This window comes from Apteryx mantelli, chromosome 22 (genome assembly GCF_036417845.1).
Source record: "Apteryx mantelli isolate bAptMan1 chromosome 22, bAptMan1.hap1, whole genome shotgun sequence".
In the NCBI taxonomy this organism is placed as follows: Eukaryota; Metazoa; Chordata; class Aves; order Apterygiformes; family Apterygidae; genus Apteryx; species Apteryx mantelli.
The window spans coordinates 13,088,360-13,106,714 of NC_089999.1; the positions used below are offsets into that span (position 1 = coordinate 13,088,360).

General features: G+C 42.9%; 1 protein-coding gene across 2 annotated transcripts in view; it reads right to left on the reverse strand.

Moving 5' to 3' along the window:
- The window catches only part of ACACA (acetyl-CoA carboxylase alpha), a 149,858-nt gene that overhangs the window by 77,810 nt on the left and 53,693 nt on the right, over positions 1-18,355 (reverse strand). For both annotated transcript variants that reach the window (XM_067309653.1, XM_067309654.1), the window contains exons 29-35: positions 18,076-18,194; positions 10,431-10,454; positions 7,635-7,778; positions 6,909-7,005; positions 5,489-5,596; positions 3,186-3,242; positions 2,832-2,876 (exon numbers count right to left, since the gene is read on the reverse strand). In XM_067309653.1, the coding sequence (XP_067165754.1) occupies positions 2,832-2,876; positions 3,186-3,242; positions 5,489-5,596; positions 6,909-7,005; positions 7,635-7,778; positions 10,431-10,454; positions 18,076-18,194 (594 nt within the window). The remainder of the gene's footprint in view (positions 1-2,831; positions 2,877-3,185; positions 3,243-5,488; positions 5,597-6,908; positions 7,006-7,634; positions 7,779-10,430; positions 10,455-18,075; positions 18,195-18,355) is intronic.

Consider the following 18,355-nt stretch of genomic DNA (forward strand, 5'->3'; position numbering starts at 1 on the left):
GTGGGACAGCGTGCAGGATTCATTGAGAACCAGTGACTGACAAATCCAAAAGGATGGAACAGATCTAGTGTTTTCTTTTGTGCATTCGGTCAATGAGAGCTAGTCTCAGCTCTCTTCAGTGTCCCTATCCATCCCCAGCTGTCAGGATCGTGTCTCCTACAGAGCCAAGGTGCGCAGACACACTCAGCCCAAACTGAAGCTTATTTTCCACATGCAGGATGCCATTTTGCAAACAGGAGACAAAGAATTCCATCATCTGGGAAAAGGAAGTCCATGTTCACCATTGCTGATACTGTGAGACCCACTTCCAGGCACTCTTGAAGACCCTCATTACCTGAGAAGTAAATACAAAGCTGGGGCATGTGATTAGATCACGTGGCTTAAATATCTGTTGACAACTGAAAAATCTTTTGCTATTGTTTGCTTGTGACTAGTAACTTTCCCTGGCATTTCGCCAAAGCCTTACCCTGCTTTCTGCTGCTTTCAGGCTCTGGGGTTAAATCAAAGTTGGTATTCAGCTGCCATTTTACCTTGGCATAAAACAAAAGAAGGGAGAGGAGAAAAAAATAAAAACCCAAAGCCACCGGTGATGAGCTTGCTATCCACAAATTTTGGTTGAAAACCAGATGACTAGATCCCACACACCAAAGAGCAAGTCAAATGAAATTTTGTTTAAAGATATTTTGGGGAGCATACACCTTTTTGTTAGCTCTTGCTTTAACTTAAGCTACTATTCCACTTACTCAAGTGGTCTCAACTTTTTCTGGAATAGAGGGCCTGGCAGCACCGGCCTGAGAGTGCTGCTATTACCTTCCTCTGAAACCAGGTTCGTTTAGTTGTATGGAACAGCATCTACACTCTGCTTAAGCTGAGGGGAGAAATTAAAACGCAGCTAGAGTTGCAGCTTTAAGCTAAGATATCCAGCAACAACAACAACAACAAATCACTGGTATTTGGGGTTTTTTGTTTGTTTTGTTTAAGAAAAGATACCCCCCACACATGCTGGCAGTCTGACAAGAGGGCATTTAGCCAAGCAGCACTAGTACCTGGGTACCCAGAGGCTGATTTAGGGCCAGCTCTAGAGGTAAATGTAAGTTTTGCCAGTGACTTGACGTGAATCAAAGGTGGCCATCAAAAGCACCCACAGCAAAGGTGAATTCTCAGCAGAGGCTGTGGCGGTTTCCATCAACCAAGGCTTTGCTTTGGGATTTAGCTGCTCCCTGGAAGACATGCCCTTCTTAATAGCACCCCTCCTAGAACCACAGTGGGGAATCACTCATTTCCCACAACTATCCCAATACAGGAACTATTCAACTCTGTTAATCCAGAATAGCAGATGAAATGTTGAGCACAGTGCCTGTCCGAAACCGGGAACTTGGATCACTTTTCGTGAAGACACCTTCCATTCTTTGCCCCCTTTCTCACTGTCGCTTCACGCTACCGTGCTTATTCATAGGCTCTTATTTTTCATTCCCCAAGTATCAACTCTATTCTCTAAAACTTCTGGGGCTCATTTCTAAGGCCTGGGGTTTCTTGCTTAAGGTCCTCGCACTTCTCCAAAGGGTCCAGTGTCCTACATAATGCCATCGATTGGCACACAGACTATATTTCAGTAGGTTTGCTGCCTCCAATGAACTGAAGATGGTAGCTCACTTTGTGGCATTTCCTCAAGCATTTTGGAAAAGCCTTTTACTTTTTCAGCCTACAGGACAGTCTCTCTTACTATTCTGTAAAACGAAGCAGATGATGTTAACTCTATGGAAAAAAGCATTCCTTGCACTAGATATTTGTATTGGAAATCCCAAAAGTATCTATGAACCTTTCCACTAGCACGGTCCTTAAAAATCCATCTAACAAATATATAGGAATGATCCAAATGGCAAAACCAACTATTTCTCAACATTACAGTGTTAAAACCAGACACCCAGCTGGGACCTTCTTGGCCTTTATTATTAAATTAACACCTGTTAATAAATTGCAAAATAGGCAATTCTTGAAGACTACAATGAGACTTGAAAGTATGTAATTCATAGTGCATTCATGTCTCACAGTAGTAACAGTTGTGAGCTTTCAGATTGGCATATGACACTGCATAAGAATCATTTCACAAGGGCAGACGCTCTCTCTGCACTACCACGGCCAGTGATTCCCAAGTGGTGCTATCCACATTTTTGCCAATTTATAAACTAGTTTTTCTTTAGTTGCCAAAACTTATTTCTTGAACACAGGGTGAATTTCTTGCACTTTCAAGATTCTTAAAAACTTCTAGAGTTGTGAAGTAGATACACAATGAATAAAAATCAGGTTTATGCCTTACATTGTAACCTTGAAAGCAGGGCCAAATTAGCCCTCACTAGGGAAAGGAGCAATTCTTAGCAGTAAGAGCACCAAATGCTTTTTGCATCCCTAAACCATTATGTGAAATTTAGCAGATCTTTTCAATCACTCCTCTGAGTTATTTTAAAATCAGTAAGAAGCCTAAAGAAACCACTACACTAGGCAAGAAATGCAAATGTAATTATGTTTTAGAATACAAAAACAATACAGAAACAATCAAGATCTTTATCACTGTATCAGAGTCATGAAGTCAGCCTGGTAACTAGGGGCTCTCTAGCATGGGACCTGCCCTATTGAATGCAATAGGCCCACTCTTGAATTTAAAGCTAGATGTTTGTTTGAATACTTCACTTGGCCCTGACACCAGTGTTGGCATTAAACACCTCACTTATAACCAGATATTACCAAGCTTAGTTATGAGAAGCCCAAGAGTCACTTACACGCCTCCCGGCCTCGGGGCAAGAACGTCACAGTTCTAGAACCTTTTTACTTACATGAAATCTCTGATCGACCTCACAGTTGACCTGTTTCCTGAAGTCCTTACAAAGGAAACACACAAACACGGGGGGGAGGAGAGAAAAAAGCAGAAGAGAGCTAGCAATTAGGATGAAAATTAAAAATGAATTAATTCAAGAATACAAGAGATGCCAAGACTGTTTACAATTGTAAATTAATTTTCTTATGCAAATCCATTAAAACAACTTCAAGTTTTAGAGAACAAAAGCAGTGAAAAGAGAACTAAATATAGTTAATACAGTATTTAACTTGGAAAAAAACACAACAAATGTCAGTGCTATTTTGAGCTAGCAACCAAACAGTTGTAAGCAGCATGGGAGATATCAAAATACCTTTTGGGCTACAAGAAAAGTCAGCCTCCGAATCCCATGTTCAATCAGGACCGATTTCTGTAAAAATGAAAGGATGGAACCAAGATATTGGGATTAACAGAAAAGGAACATATCAAAAGCAGGTGCAAGTGCTCTATGATCTGGAAAAGATCCTCCTGCATCTACACTGCCAGGTCCCAGTCCACTTCAGTCTACTCATAGCTAAGATTTCTCATCTGATGTTTGTCTGTTAGCATGCATAAGCAAATACACTAAATCTGAAGAGAGAAGTAATCAAATCACAAGGACACAGTATTCCAGTTGAGCCATGCTAATAAGCGAAGCAGAAGAGTTATTCTCAAGTCTTGCAGGATATATTCTTGTTCACTTGCCCCAGTAAGTTGGTCTCTGTTGTTGCTGTTGCAAAGCTTGCTTTCTGAAGGGAGGGCAAGGCAGGCATGGTATGCACGTGGCAAACGATCCTTTTAAAGGACCTGACACGAGGAAGCACGAAGCACATGCTTGGTCTAGGCGCAAACAGCACACAGACAACCGAAAACAAAGGACAGATGAGTCAATACTGCAGAGGTGATAAATGATAGGTTTTACTTTATTTTTCAAAGTGATCAGGGAGTGTCCATTTTGGTTGCTTTTTTTAAAATCAAATTCAATAAAGCCACATTAGAAATGAGTGCTGCCATGAATATCTGTCATGCCTTTGCCCTTCTGAAAAGTATTAAAATCTGGTAATTTTGCTCCTCTTTCTAAAACTTTTTCCTCTCCCCTCCTTTTTCCAATTTAAAAACAAGACACACACACACGGAGAAAGGAATAGAAACAAGAACCTTAGCTAGACTGGGAACAAAACCACTCCTTTCGGCTTGGACTGAAGTGTTTTACTAAGGTTAAGCCCTTTGAAAATAAGCATCAGTGACTATATTCATGGCAAGAGGAAGAAAATAACTTTAATAATGCCATGATTTAAAAAGCAAAAATTGTTATTGCTTTTAAAATTCCACAAGTGGCAGACAATAACAGCATAGCAACAGGATTCTGATTACATCGTAATAATGTAGGTCTCACAGCAAGTCCACAGCTATTACAGAGCGATTAGCCATCAGCACCTGGAGAAACTCCATTTACACTGACTGCCTCAATCTCCTCCACAAGTCATTTACAAGTATATGATCCTAATTTCTATTAAAAAAACCACACACAACATGCTGGGACAAGAAGATTATTTGGACAATTTGGATCAACCTATTTGATAGTTTAATGTGTTTTGGAATTTTTTTTCTATTTCTTTCCTTTTTTCCCTTCCCATAAAACGCCTGGAGCATGATCAAGCAGATGAAAAGCAAAACTAGTTTTAATTTTTATATTTGATTATTTTCTTTGCTTAAAGAGACAGGAAGCTGCTGAAACAGAGTGGATACCAGTCCCATTTCGGGACGCCTCATTTCTGCAGAATGCATTACCACCTCCCACACTGGGAAGCGAAGTTACAAACTCCTCTCTCAATCCTTCCGTATTCATTGCAGGCACCATGGATGCTGCAGGGTCTCGGTACCTGATGGCTATTCGTAGGGACAAGCCAGTGAGGGGTTCTGCGTACCCGTCTGAGAAGCCAAGGGAGGCAGGCACTAGAGGGCAGAGCAGACACAAGGAGGCTACTCCAATACGTGGGGTTTTTTTCCCCTTGCTTATGAAGGGGCAACAAAATGCACAAATCCGTTCCACCTTCGACCAGAAATATCACACTAGATGGATACTCCAGCATGCCAAAAAAAAGGGGAACAAGTTTGAATTGCATTAAGACTATTGTGATACACAGATACAGGCCATTTTAATGTCACTTTGCATGCCTCTTACTTATATAACAGGGATAGTAACAATTTAGTGACTCTATTCACATTACTATTAAGGAGAGGGATACAGCACATTCCTTCAGAGCATCTGGGGATAGATATTGAAGATTCACCCGACATTTAAAACTTTAAGGGTCGTTTACCCTATCAAAAATTAAAGGGAAAGAGTCCTGAGCTGATGGATTAGAATGCACCATTAGGTACTGCAAAGAGAAACAACAAGAGCTCACTGTTATTCATTGCCTACCCTGGAGGCTTCGGAAAGGTGCAGTTACATCCAATCAAAGAAGTGATAAGGTTTTAGATGGAATAAATTAAGGATGTAAGTGTTCCATTTATTTACTTATTTTGAAAAAAAAAAAAAAAAAGTGTCTGAGGAACACCCAGACTTTCCCCAAAGCAGACAGAACTGCCCTGCAAAGTCACGCACTTCCAGAGAGACGCTAAGCGACTTACCTTGCTTTGCGTGAATTCTCTGAACATGGCTGCCAGCCCATCGTCATCAACATCACTGTCAGTTTTAATAGCAACATTAAGGATGTGAATGGGCTCCTCGCGGGCAGCCTGCAATTTAAAGAAAACATTGCCCATAAATAAATTGTTAACAATGGAACATCTGTGTATTCTCCAGAGGCGCCCCTAAGTACACCTCTAAAATTCAGGTCCCCTAGGAAAGAAATGACCTCAGCAGCACCTGCTGTAAACTAAGCAAAATTATGAAGGAAATCCTTGACCAAGCAGCCTCACAAACCCATAATTTCACGAAAGAGTTAATGTCCACAAACAGCAAACAGGCACTTCATTCTGACAGCCTGGTTCTGATGATCACACCTGACTTGGTTAACTTAAGTATGCTTCAAATAGATGCGAAAGGAATGCAGGGACATAGCCTCTCATTATGGGATGCAGTACAGATGGGACAGAAAGGACTTCGGGATCAAGAAGGGTAATGAAATTAAGCAAATTCAAAGTATAGGAGCAACACAAGCGTTTTCATATTTACAACAAAATGACATAATGTGGAAGAATTATGTAACAGCTCTGAGAAACGACAAAAAGCTTTTAAGGACTTGCAGTTAACTCTGATAAACTGAGTGTGAACAGGAAATTATCCTTGGTGAGGTCTGGGGGGAGGTAAAGAGGGATCAGAGGACATTAAGGTTGACGGTAATATTCTGGAAAAAGGCTACAGTACTTAAACACATCAAGATCAATGCATCAGTTTAAAACCAAGCCCTATTCTGAACTCACACTATGTCCAAACAGAGCTCCTAACTGTTGAGAGGCAGGACAGAGCAGTGGAGCAGCTACCATCTCTAAGGGCAGCAGCTCTTCTACCCCTAAGCATTATAAACTAGTTGTTTCCTCTGCACCTGCTATCCGTGTCACTGTAAAAAAAATGTAGGGGTTCCTCTCACCTTTTCCTCCTAAAAGCAGTTCTAAGAGGCAGAAGAGAGGGAAGAATCAGAATGTAAGTTGATGGATGTAAGACAGAAAATATGGCAAGTGAAGGCTGTTAAACATGTAGTGCAACACCCCTATTCACAGAGAAGGCCTAGAAACAAAACCATTGGTCCAAACTCTCAGTTACACTGCTGTGGATCCAGAAATTCTACTGACATTAAAAGTTACAATACAAACCTACAGGGAGAGTAAAAGACCTAGCCATAGTTTTTGAATAAGGAAATGGCCACCTACTTTGAGTCGCCTGCCGCAGAACAAACAAATCATATAAATACATAAAGCTCTTAACTCCTGCTTCCAGCACTCAAATCAATGAAAAGTATCTAGCCTGCAGTCATTGCGGCATTTTGCATGCCTTCCATCTTCAACCTGAGAGCAACCTCAAGAGAAAAAAAAAAAAAAATTACTATACCTTGTCTTCATCATACAAGGAAGCATGACCAGCTTCGGGGAAGGTTGGGCTCTGGGGAGGAGAGTCACAGAAGCAACTCATCACTTCATCAAAGATTCTGAAATACACCAGAGAAGCATTAGTCATAAACACGCTGCTGCTAACCCACCAAAAGCAAACAGCACTAAAATCCACAAATCACCTTGCTAATGGGGGGGAGGAGGAGAACAGGACTCCTTCCCCTTGCAGGATTGTAAGTCAAAAGACAGAGAGGCAATACCTCCTCCGCTCTCCAACCCCAAGCAGAACCTGGATCTTCCAAAACAAGTCAGAGACCTTACAGTTACAGGCCCTCATGACTGCTGTGGGCTCTGCTGTCTCTTGCCTATACCTAGAAGGTTGCAAGCATAAAAGACCACATCCTTCCATGTACGTAAGCATGTACAAGAATGTTAGAAGGACTCAGCACATTTGCAAATGATCTTCAAAGCAGCAGAAATTCAAAATGCTGATCCTTCAGGCTGCGAGCAAACTGCTCTTACAGCATTTTGAAACTTCCAGTTATCTCAGGGAGACAGAGGAGGGGACGCAAACAACCCTCCGCCTGAAACCCCTGAAACTTAGCAGACAAGCTCAGGACCACTTTAGACCTGATTTTAGACATAGGCAAAGATTTTGTCCAGTTCTGTTTGGGCCCACCGAGGAAGCTGACAATGCAAAAGACAATAGTCACTCTTCCCCACATACCTGACAAAATCTTCAAACGTGCGGAAGGAGACCATTCCACCCATCCGCTGGCATGGTGGAGTGAACGAATTGTCTAGCAGTACATCACTCACGCTAGCTACATGGACCATCCCATAGTGATTGAGATTGGAAGAGAAGGACATTCTAAATGGCAATTCAATAAGATCACAGTTAGTAAAGACAAGGGAGAAAAAATAAAATCACTGGAAAAAGATATGCGCGTGTGTGTATGACCACTTGAAGTGTGGCTGTTTATCCACTGTAACTGTTGCATGATCTATTAGATTCTTCAGCACACCAGACCTGCCGTGCTGTCTTCTCCAAAGTCACTGCAATGCTGGCATGTGCGTCTGATACCATTAATATCCTTACCTGGATGTCCTCCCCTCATTCAGGAACAGTTATAGGGTTAAAAAACATTACTACCCTTTAAAAAATATTTCTTAAGAAGTCTACTGAGACAACAGGTAAATTATGACTATGCACAGCTGAAAGCATTGTTCCTCCTGTATGTTTTGCTTTACACATGAATCCTGAGATAAACAATGGTGCTAAGTTTTGGCACTTAAAGATTTACTAAACCTTTACAAATTAACTTAAAGTGTATTGAGCCACATTCTCTTACTGCTTCTGTGATTTTTCTGGTCATACTATAACTTAGATTCCTCAAATGCATATGGGGATACAGTGACCTCTCAACAATTCTGTGGGGTTTTCTACAAGCTCACACCAGGACTGCTACCCTAACTAGGATCCTATTACAGTGCCTTCCACTTTAACTGATGACCAAATTAATGTGCTCTTTCATGTAATTTAATCCAGACTTTGAAAACATTACAAACCTCCTCCCTACACCTTTTTTATTTTTGTCAGTTTTGATTGCTAAAAGATAGCAGTTGCTACATACAAGCAGTTGGCCACAGAACACATCTATCTTAAGGAAAAGGACCAAGGAAACAGGGCAGAGCTCCAGATCCACTGTTCTCCAGGTGAGACCTCTTGCTATGGCTATAATCACGCCTATATGCCTGCTACTGAAGCAGTGAGATACAGCACAGTAAGCATATCACTCAGAGGACCAAATCCTTACCTAAGTGAGGAGGACTGGAACAGATTTAAACAGAGGAAGGCACAGTGCAAGAGACTTCTACTTAAAGAAGGAGCACATTCACCTTAGAGGTCAGCTTCTTTCCCGTGAGAGGGCAAGATCCTGAATATATTAAAGTATCACTAACTTCTCATACACTTCAACTGCCATGGCAGCATACGCTGGCTGTGAAATAATTTGTGCTGTTTTGGGGGTCTGGGGTTGGGTTTTTTTGTAAAGATCAACAAAGTTACACTGAAGACTAGCAGAGGACGTTTCTCTCGTACTGAACGAAGAGCACACTACAGCTACGTAGGCGTCCTATCCCTAGCTACCAGAATCGGGGAATAAATCTAACTTCCGAACTACACACTCATCTTCATTCACTGAGGGACCTATTGCAAAAGCTCCCTGCAACGCAGTGAGACTTTCAAGCTTGCTCTGAAGAGACAGAAACGACTGGCTGGCACAACAGCAGCGCTCGGTGACGCGGGAACAGGTTACTGTCACGTGCCTCATTCCCCCATGGGCTTAGGAAGACGCTGGCAAAGTTTCTGTCCTCCCCAACTGGTAACACAGCAGGAGGCAGAAGGCAACGGGAAAGAACCAGGGCACCGATTCAGCACAGCACAGGCTTAATTTACATCTTGCAAAAGTCAAACAGATGCTCAGCTGCTTTACCGGCTCAGGCCCCGGCTGCACAGCAGGCAAATCAAGGGCCCGATAACGCTGTGCGTGGCACTCCCGGCAGCCGCCCAGGACTGGGACCAGCACCAAACTGGATTGTCCGCATTGCTTCTTACTGGCTTTTCTAAGATTTCCTTCTTTTCACATACAGGAAACCAGTTTGATATGGTTTTAAGTATACTGCTAACAAGTCTAAAGTATCTTCAGTTTGATTAATAGCTTTCTTCACGTTTGAAGTCAGTCTAGGTTTCTGCAAATTATCTCTGATTAAGAGCCATGAGACTTTCAGGCCCATTTTTACTATTTTTCCCTACGTAGGTTTGTAAGCAGTAATAAATAACAGGTATTCACATTTTGAAAAAGTAAAAGTTTTCAGGACATGCCTTGGTGTACATTTCTTACAACTAATACAAAAAATACCACAGAACAATAACTATACAGAAAGACAGCAGACATTTTTCATGTATTATTTAAAACAAGAAATACTTTCGAACTGAGACAAGGGAGGAAAAATTAGCATCTGAAACACAACAAAACATGCTGTCAGCTGTTTGCGATGTAGATTCATCTATGGGGTGAGGGAGGTAAGACAGCCTCGACAAGTTCCGGGCGAGGTGCGGGAAGCCGAGCAGCCCAGGTTCGCTCTTGCCCAGCATCCAGCGCCTGCGCTGCCACTGTGACGCCCTAGCGAGAGTCAGCAGCTGGGAATCGAGCTCCAAAAAAGAGAGACCCAAGAAGCAGTGTTCTGCTAAAGTTCACTGTATATCATACAACAGATGAACTAAGGCACCTGGCAAATTTAATTTTAAAGCTTGCCACATGCAAAGCTGCTTTTAAAGGGTAAAGAAAAGCTGAAAACATGTTTTAGACAAAGGCAGTAGGGGGAGGGGGGAAAGAGTTATGGTTGAGAGCTTCCCAAGTAAAAATAAGGGTACTAAAACAAAACAAGTTAAAACAGTAAGTATTAGGCTACTTCTTTCTAATCTTTCTTTTCAAATTTTAAAATATGACAAGTACCATACCTGTTTAGCGTGGGGATGTTCCCTCTGTAATCAAACAACCACAGTTAGTTACAGATTGGTTAGTGAAAGCCATAATAAAGAACTATCATCATGCTGATACACAGACCAGCAACAACTTTACAATTTACTGAACAAAATCTGTTAACCATCAAGAAAGAGGCAGAATTCAATTCCAGTGACCCTGAGAAGGCACCCACCACCTGACTTCGCTTGCCATGGCTGCCGTGGGAGCGAGCACAGATCATGCACATAACATGCAAACAACATCCCAGGAAGACACACTACTTGCAAGGTACCTTGCATTTCTACAGCATCTCTCATCAGATCACCTTCAAGCCCTTTGCAGACACCATGCAAGCTTCACAAGCAAGACCAGACAGGGAAGTCTGCATCCCCTCTCAGAAGGGCAAACTACAGCACAGAAGCAAAAAGTGAACACATAACACAGGAAAACCGCATCTGGTCCAGCAAAGGGAACCAAGCCCTCATTGCCAAACCTCTACTTTAAGCAGCAGCTCACACACTAGCTCCCAAAACAATGCAGAAATAAAGCAAACAAGCACATAAACACCATATAATACTTTGGATTTTCAGCATTCAAGACCCTGAGCACGAAAAAGAACAAGCAGAACTTGAGGCTAACTTCAGGAAAATTTTAGTTCCTTTTGTAACATCAATTCAAAACTCTTCAGTTTTGCATGCAGGCCAGGGCTTAACGGCGCATAGGAGCCAGACAGGAGGGTCAAGGGCACGCTTGCACACTAGCATAGGAACGGAAAGGTCTAGCCCATGCTGGCTACATTCATTAAAGCACAAGGTGGCACATTGCTCCAAAGAGATGTAAGAATTACCGTGATCTGACATTCAAAATAGTAAAGATTAAATTGAAATACAAGATACATGCACACAAAACACTTGTATAAACAGATTAGCAAATGAGAAAAGATTGAAAGCAAAGCTTCGGGGAGCATGTAACTGGACATTCCCCCTCCCCTTCCCTTCGGCAACCTGCAGGAGATCGAGCCACAGATCTTCCTTATCGTCCTTAACCATAGGCAAGACCCAGAGTTACTGGGTGTTTAGTGACCAGTGTATTCCCATGGTCACAGTGCTACATACACCGACTGTATCGGGTCCTGCTCGGAGTGGTTTTGTCGCAGGAGAGGCGTATTCCCTGCAAGTTTATGAGTTAGGTGCATTATTGGTAGAGGCATGAAAAGTTCCCAGGATCTCTTCAAGCCATATAGGAGAAAGCACAAAGCAGGCTACAAACATATCTGTTCAACAGTAAAGATTTAATTTCATCTGGCATCAGTGGGAAGAGACACTGTGCTGCAAAGCCTGTTGTTAGGACTAAGCGGGACACAAGGCTGCAGGGAGCTGACACATTTTCTTTAGCCTGGCAAATGGTGGGAAAGCTGCATGTGATCTACTTCAGTTAGAAAAAAAAACGGTCTGGAGAGGACTGGCTGTTCCTGCACCGAGTTCACTTGTTCTGTAGCGGTCCCTGAAAAGCTTCAGAAAACAGATAGAGAAAGAATCGCAGCATAAGATATCGCCCATTCTGTCTCAAAAGGAGCTCCCTGCTGCCTCGCTCCAGGAGTTGTTTTCAAGCCACGCGGTGTGGCACTGAAGAGGTCGTGGCGAGAACCCCAGCCAGGAGAACAGAAGACCCAGTGACTGGTGACTGCAGAAAAGAACGGGGCAAGAACAGTCGCCAGGTTGCACATTATGGGGCCGGCTCTGTATCTACAGGCATGAGAGCTGGGGAGGACTTGCTCACACCAGGAGTTGGATTGTCACCTGTCGCTGAAACGCACTGAGAGGGAAAGCTTCGACGCTTCCAGCGCAACCAGACCTTGTGAAAAGGCATTACAGCCCACTCACTGAGCGGCATCTCTGCGGTTCCCAGAGACTGCAGCAGGTCTAACACGTAAAACACTGGTTACAAACCGGCCTGCTCTGCTCTGCTTTACGGCAACGTTTGCGAAAGGAGCAGCACGCAATTCTGGGAGCCGAATAAATTCACAGCTAATGGTGCACGTGCCGACAGCGTTCTCAACAGCCAGCTCGGTACCGCTGATCCCAGGGTCAGAAACTCCTTCACCACATCAGCTCCAGTCCTTCTCCCTCTCTCTTTTTGAACTTTTTTTTTTTTTTTTTTTTAAAGCGTCATTCTTCTTCCCACCTTGGGAAGAGAATCTCACTAGGGATCGCTCTGTACCTAAGCGGGCAGTACAGCATGCTCTAAGCGTTACGACTACTCCTCCTTCTGCTCAAACAAACAAAAACCTCCATAGTCCCTTCCTACACCTCCTGGTTGAATCTGAATTTGCTTCCCTTCCCCTCCTCCTCCTCCTCTTTTTAAGCAAGAGAGCTCCCCTATGAAAATGATGGCAATGCATGCAAAGCGCCACTGGTTATATCAAGCTGTGATTGAGTGCCAGCACAGGGCAAAGCTTTTGAAATCAGGCAGCAAAGCGGAATCAGCAGAGGTCGGCTGAATAACCCACTTGTAGTTATTAACAGCAGTACCACAGGAGAAAGAGCAATTCCACTGGCTGTGACCAGTGGCATTCCTCTTATGTTTCTTCATTTCTGCAGAAGAATCTAAACAGAAGGCTGTGAAACATGCCTCAAACCATACATTTTGATTGGGTTTCACCTCTCCCTCTTTCTTTCCTTATTCTTCTGCTCCCCCTGCGATTCAGCCAAGCTGAATCTGCTACTGAAGTCCAATTTGCATAAAATTATCGTTGTTCCATTCAGTTTGCTGCCCCTTCAACAGCTCCTTCTTTGCTCTGTTGGAAGATTCTGCCCTTTCTGAAACAGGCAAGCCAAGGGAGCTGCAACACATTACTGCTGCCTGCTGTCTAATTAACATCAAACCCTCAGCACGAAACTGTAGGGATTTACAGGTGTCCTGGAATCATTTTCCCCCTCCTCCCTCCTGATATCAGCCAGTCTCCCGCAACAAGGAGGGGACCTCAGGCTACCTAATGGTACACTGCAAGTTCTGCACTCAGGTCTCCAGGCTTGCACGGTTAGAGTCCACAGCAGCACAGATGATTCACCACCAGGAATCTGATGATTGATGCAAGAGGCCTTTTCAGCAACTGCTTAAATCCACAGAAAATGCTTCCATTTTGTCAGACATTCAAATCTTATGAATATATCATTGTAAAACGATGAAGCAGCCTAGCAGGAAGGAACCCATACGAAGGTATCTATAAACCCCAATCAAAGTGAAAGCAAGTTTTGGTTTCTGATTTTTCCATAAAAAGAACTGTTTGAAAGCAGCACCATGTAATTTGGCTTTCAGCCTTCAAAATGTTTTTGACCTCTAAGCAAAGAAAGAGGCTGACAAAAAAGAACAACCACCAAAATACTCCATAGATGATAAAACATCAGGAGACAGCAAAAGGGGAATCATGCACCACTCTCAAGCCTTGACATCAGCGACATCAAATTCCAGCTAGGGTGTCAACAAACATCTACAACCACAGAAAGAGGAGATATCAGATAAAAAAACCAAACACAAGATAACTACGACATTTAGATCGAGTCCCTTGGAAATACAAAGCAACTAATGACTAGACTTAAATCCCACTCTCGGAAGCACCAAGGGCAGCAGAATGCAGTCCCAAGACTGAATTTCAACCTAGGCACAACTGAGGCATTTGCCCGCCCATCTGTCCACGTTTCTTGAGTCGCATGCACTCCCAACTCTAAATGCAGCTAGGGTTAACTGGTGCTTGAAAACTGGTTTATCAAGTTTCAAAAGCAAGACTTGCTTTATAACTAAGCCAATTATCAAAACTTCTTAAAGTCTTTGGTGGCTTGGAGAGTTATCCAGAGGGAAGAGGGAAGCTGCAGCGCTAAAACATTCCTTCACTCCCACCTCCCAATGATACCTCCTGGTTTGAGATTCTGGAGGATGTCTCAAGGCTGGACGTGTCAGGCAAGGGTAGCATGTGGGACAACAGGAAGGCATGGACTCAAAGCACAGATGGGTTGGGAAGGCAGGAGTAAGGCATCAGAGAGTAAGCAAACCGAGAGGCTGGGTTATGCTTCAATTTCCCTTGTAGCTCAGCATCCTCGGGATCTAGCTCAGCATATCTGAGGCAAAAAACTCTGTTATCATTGCCGTACTCCAAAATAAAGACATATCCAGCATCTCTAACTCACCCTTGTCAGCAATTCCCTCAGCATCTGACAGCAGCTTGTTTTGTGGGAACAAGTCTACCCCTGCGTTCTTTCCTCCTCATTCTCCAGCACAGCTGTTACCGGGGAAGGAAAGACCAAGAGAGCAGCTAAACAGCCTGGCTGGGGCAACGTCGTGAGTTGGAAAAAACGGGATGCTTTAGTAGGAACACTGCCACAGCATGATTCTGCAGCGGGTTCCAAAAACAGGCTGCAGCAGACAACGTCCAAGTTTAATTTAATCCTTACAGCTTCAGACATAAGAATGGTTGTCTGAGGGCACAAGAGAAGGAAAGGGGGAATTATTAGAAAGAACTTCTGTTGAAAAAGCACTATAACTCCCTCTCCTTCAGCCCATACTAGACACAATGTTTCTTTGAACAGAAGATTTTAAGCTAAGAAAAGGCAAGCAATGTTTCATGTGCTGAACACCTAAGAAAGGCCTTTCAGTGGCTTCCACCTGGCCTGCCGTCCCCACAAAGGGAGCTGAACTCTCTAAATGCCAGTCAATATTCCACCAGCTTCCCATCTTGGCAGGGCAGTCTGAACCCGAGGGAAGCAAAGAACATCTCAGAACGGGGCTCATTTCTGTCTCACATCTTTCCCCACCAGGACTCTAGATGACAGAAAGAGGCAGGTTATCCAAATGCAAGGGGCTCTGCACACACGCATTCGTTTGCGGTACCCTGCTGCAGAACGCAGCCATCAGCATCCCCTAGATACCCTTGTACCACTTCCTCCAGATCGGATTACCAACGCCCTCTGCTTGGAGAGGGCTTGGAGACTTCATTTACTGCAAAAGGCAGCAGATGGTTACACCGTACTCCTCATCTGGTTTCCACTGGGCAGTAAGGAGTGCTGGTTTTGATCTATAAAGCCCTCTATGGTTTTAATTATAAGAGCTTTTTCTCCCTGTGCCTTATCCTTGTAATCAAGATCAGTAGGGATTCTTAAGACAGGGTGTTTTCTGTTAATTTAAACAACTAATTCTCAAAACAGTGTTCTGCCCACAAACCCACCAGAAGCAGGTTTCATTTCCATAACTTTGTTATTCAGATTTAACAGTTTTTGCTTCCTCCCTGACTCCATGTAAAGCTTTATTGTGGGCAGTTGATGGAAACCATTCAGTGGCCAAATTACAAAGTCTGAGTGCCTAGCTGTGACTAGTCAGACCAGAAGCAGGGCATATCAGAGTTAAATACCAATGACAGAGAATTTAAAGATTCCACAAACACAAAACCCTTATCGGTTTGCAATTTTCTCTACATTAATATTTGCTCCAGTAAAATTCAGGCTCTTAGAAGTTCACAGAAATCAGATACAAAAGGGACCAGGACTTTAAAATATTTGATCAAATGCTGAAAACTTTGTGGCATCATATAACTAACACAAGCTTGGAAAAAAGAATGCTGTCTTAGGGCTCTCTGGATTCCCCTTCTGGTTCACTGGAGCCCAAGCCTACAGAGCCTCAAGTGACATTTTGCTGCACCAGCTGGGATGCTTTGGCTTTGAGGTTTGTCCTGGGAATGCATTTTTAGCTTTTCAGTGTAAAAGTTCATGCTGCATTAGATACAGAAAAACATACAATGCACACAGAACACAGCCAAAGACAACAAAGAAGACTTAAGCAAGACAATGTCAGAGACAGTTTCGAGATTTCAGTGCTCTGTGTCTTGGTCTCAACATAAGGACTGCCTTTACAGATAGCTTAAATCAACACACTTGGCACTAGTTTAAGCCCCTAGATTTCCTGTTATCTGCTGTGCTTTAGCACCTGGCCACACAATAGCTGCACAAGTAGGTATACACTGCGAGAAGCTGCATTAAGCAACAGGAGCAAAATTCATCACTAACATACGGAGGTGCAACTCAAAGGAACTGAACCTGCCTATGTAAGCAGCGAATTTGTCCCCAAGTCTGCTTGCCTCTGCACAAGGACTGTGATGCATTTTCATTCAACCATCAGCAATGCCAGTGGTTGAGAAGCGGAACCGAGCTTCAGAACGTTGCTCCAGCAAATTCAGTGTAATGGGGAAAGGAAATTTCAGAACAAAGCAACTCTCCCCCAAGCAGGTAACAATTCTCATCTTCCAGCTGACCTTGTCCAATTAAGCTTGTGCACAGTAATAGAGCAGTGGTCAGCATGGGCAGGCCAAATAACCCCCAAGCAACAGAGGTGACTGAGACTAGCAAAGAGGGGAAATGGAGAAAGAATGGGGAGATAAAGAGCATTATAAAGGGGTACTAAAAATAGTATGCAATTATTTACAAATATTCTAGAGATGTAGGAAACAGATGAGACCAAATGCATGTTCCATTTGTATCATGAGTGCTTTGCACTGCTTGTTGAGGACAGTCATTTATTTCTAGCAAACCAGATTCTGAAAACCATTTCATAAAATGTACTTACGGATTCTCAATGAAGCGAGACTAGACCCCGTTGCCCAGCCCCACCAAAAATAAAAAAAGGAAAAGGATGTTTGGAAACAAAGGAGGGAAATAGCACTAGTACCATACTGCCAATCCAGCACAGATCAACAGTGGCACCCGGTGGCCATGGAGACTCACTGCGCCTCTGGCTCCAGCACACTCTCCACTGCCTGGGACAAAAATAAAATACCTTCCTGAGGTCCTTCAGTGCAAATGAAGAACCCCCGAGGCTGACTAACCTGACAGATGCTGAAGAAGTTCTGATAATCAAGGGATTTTTTTTTAATGGCTTTAGTACACACTGCAAGATGAGACCCTTCATCTTTAAGACATGGCAGTGAATAGTTGATGCTTTGGTTGCAACTTTAGGTTTCAGCAACCATGAAAAATATATTATGAAAAATACTGACTGAAAACCAAAGTATTTCACCTGTTACATTTCTATATCAAATACATTTACACATGCATCTTGGCATCCCCAATCAAAAAAACCAAAGGCTGCTAGTCCTTATCATGCTATAAAAGATTTCAGTTTCTCCAGTAAAGCCAGTTTTGAACGTATAGCGGATCGCAAACAGTTAAAAAGGGCTGGCAGGGGAGTACTGCAGGAAGGAGGAAGAAATTGTTTGACTGTTCTTTATTAAAATTTCTAGAAATTGAATAATCTATCTGGAATTACACCTTTTGGAAGGCTCAGGATTCAGCTAGAACTGTAATTATAGAAGAAAGACGCTAAACAAACTGAACTTAAGATTTGAAAATATATGAAAACTGGATCGTATTTAAATGAAGCCAAATTGTGGAAACTACTCTACATAGCTCCTGAGGTTTTAAATAACTTAAGAGGAGGAACTGAGTAATGTAGGGTTTTATCTTAATTAACTTGTGCTTTTTTGAGGCACTGGAACTCTCCCTTTTTCCACCAATTCTATTGCAAGTTTTCTCTGCTGAGATAAGCAGCAGCCCCTCATAAAACCTCCAACTCCAAAGGCACCTGAATACATGATCTGACCTGTTTGGATGGGAGGTAGGTAGCATGAACTGGAACTCCACCACGCAAGTGTTATCCTTCAGCTGGCGATGCTGAACACTGTTTAACTCATAGGCAATGTATGCCCTTCGAACATATACCTGTTTAAAGAGAAACTCAATCAGCTTAGCTGTGCTGAGGAAGCGGAAAAAGAGAAAGACAACAAATGATACACTGGAGAACTCAAAAATATTAAAAAACAAACAGATGCCTCCAAATTAGTATACAGATTGAACTCTAATTCAAACAGAAGAACTTAAGT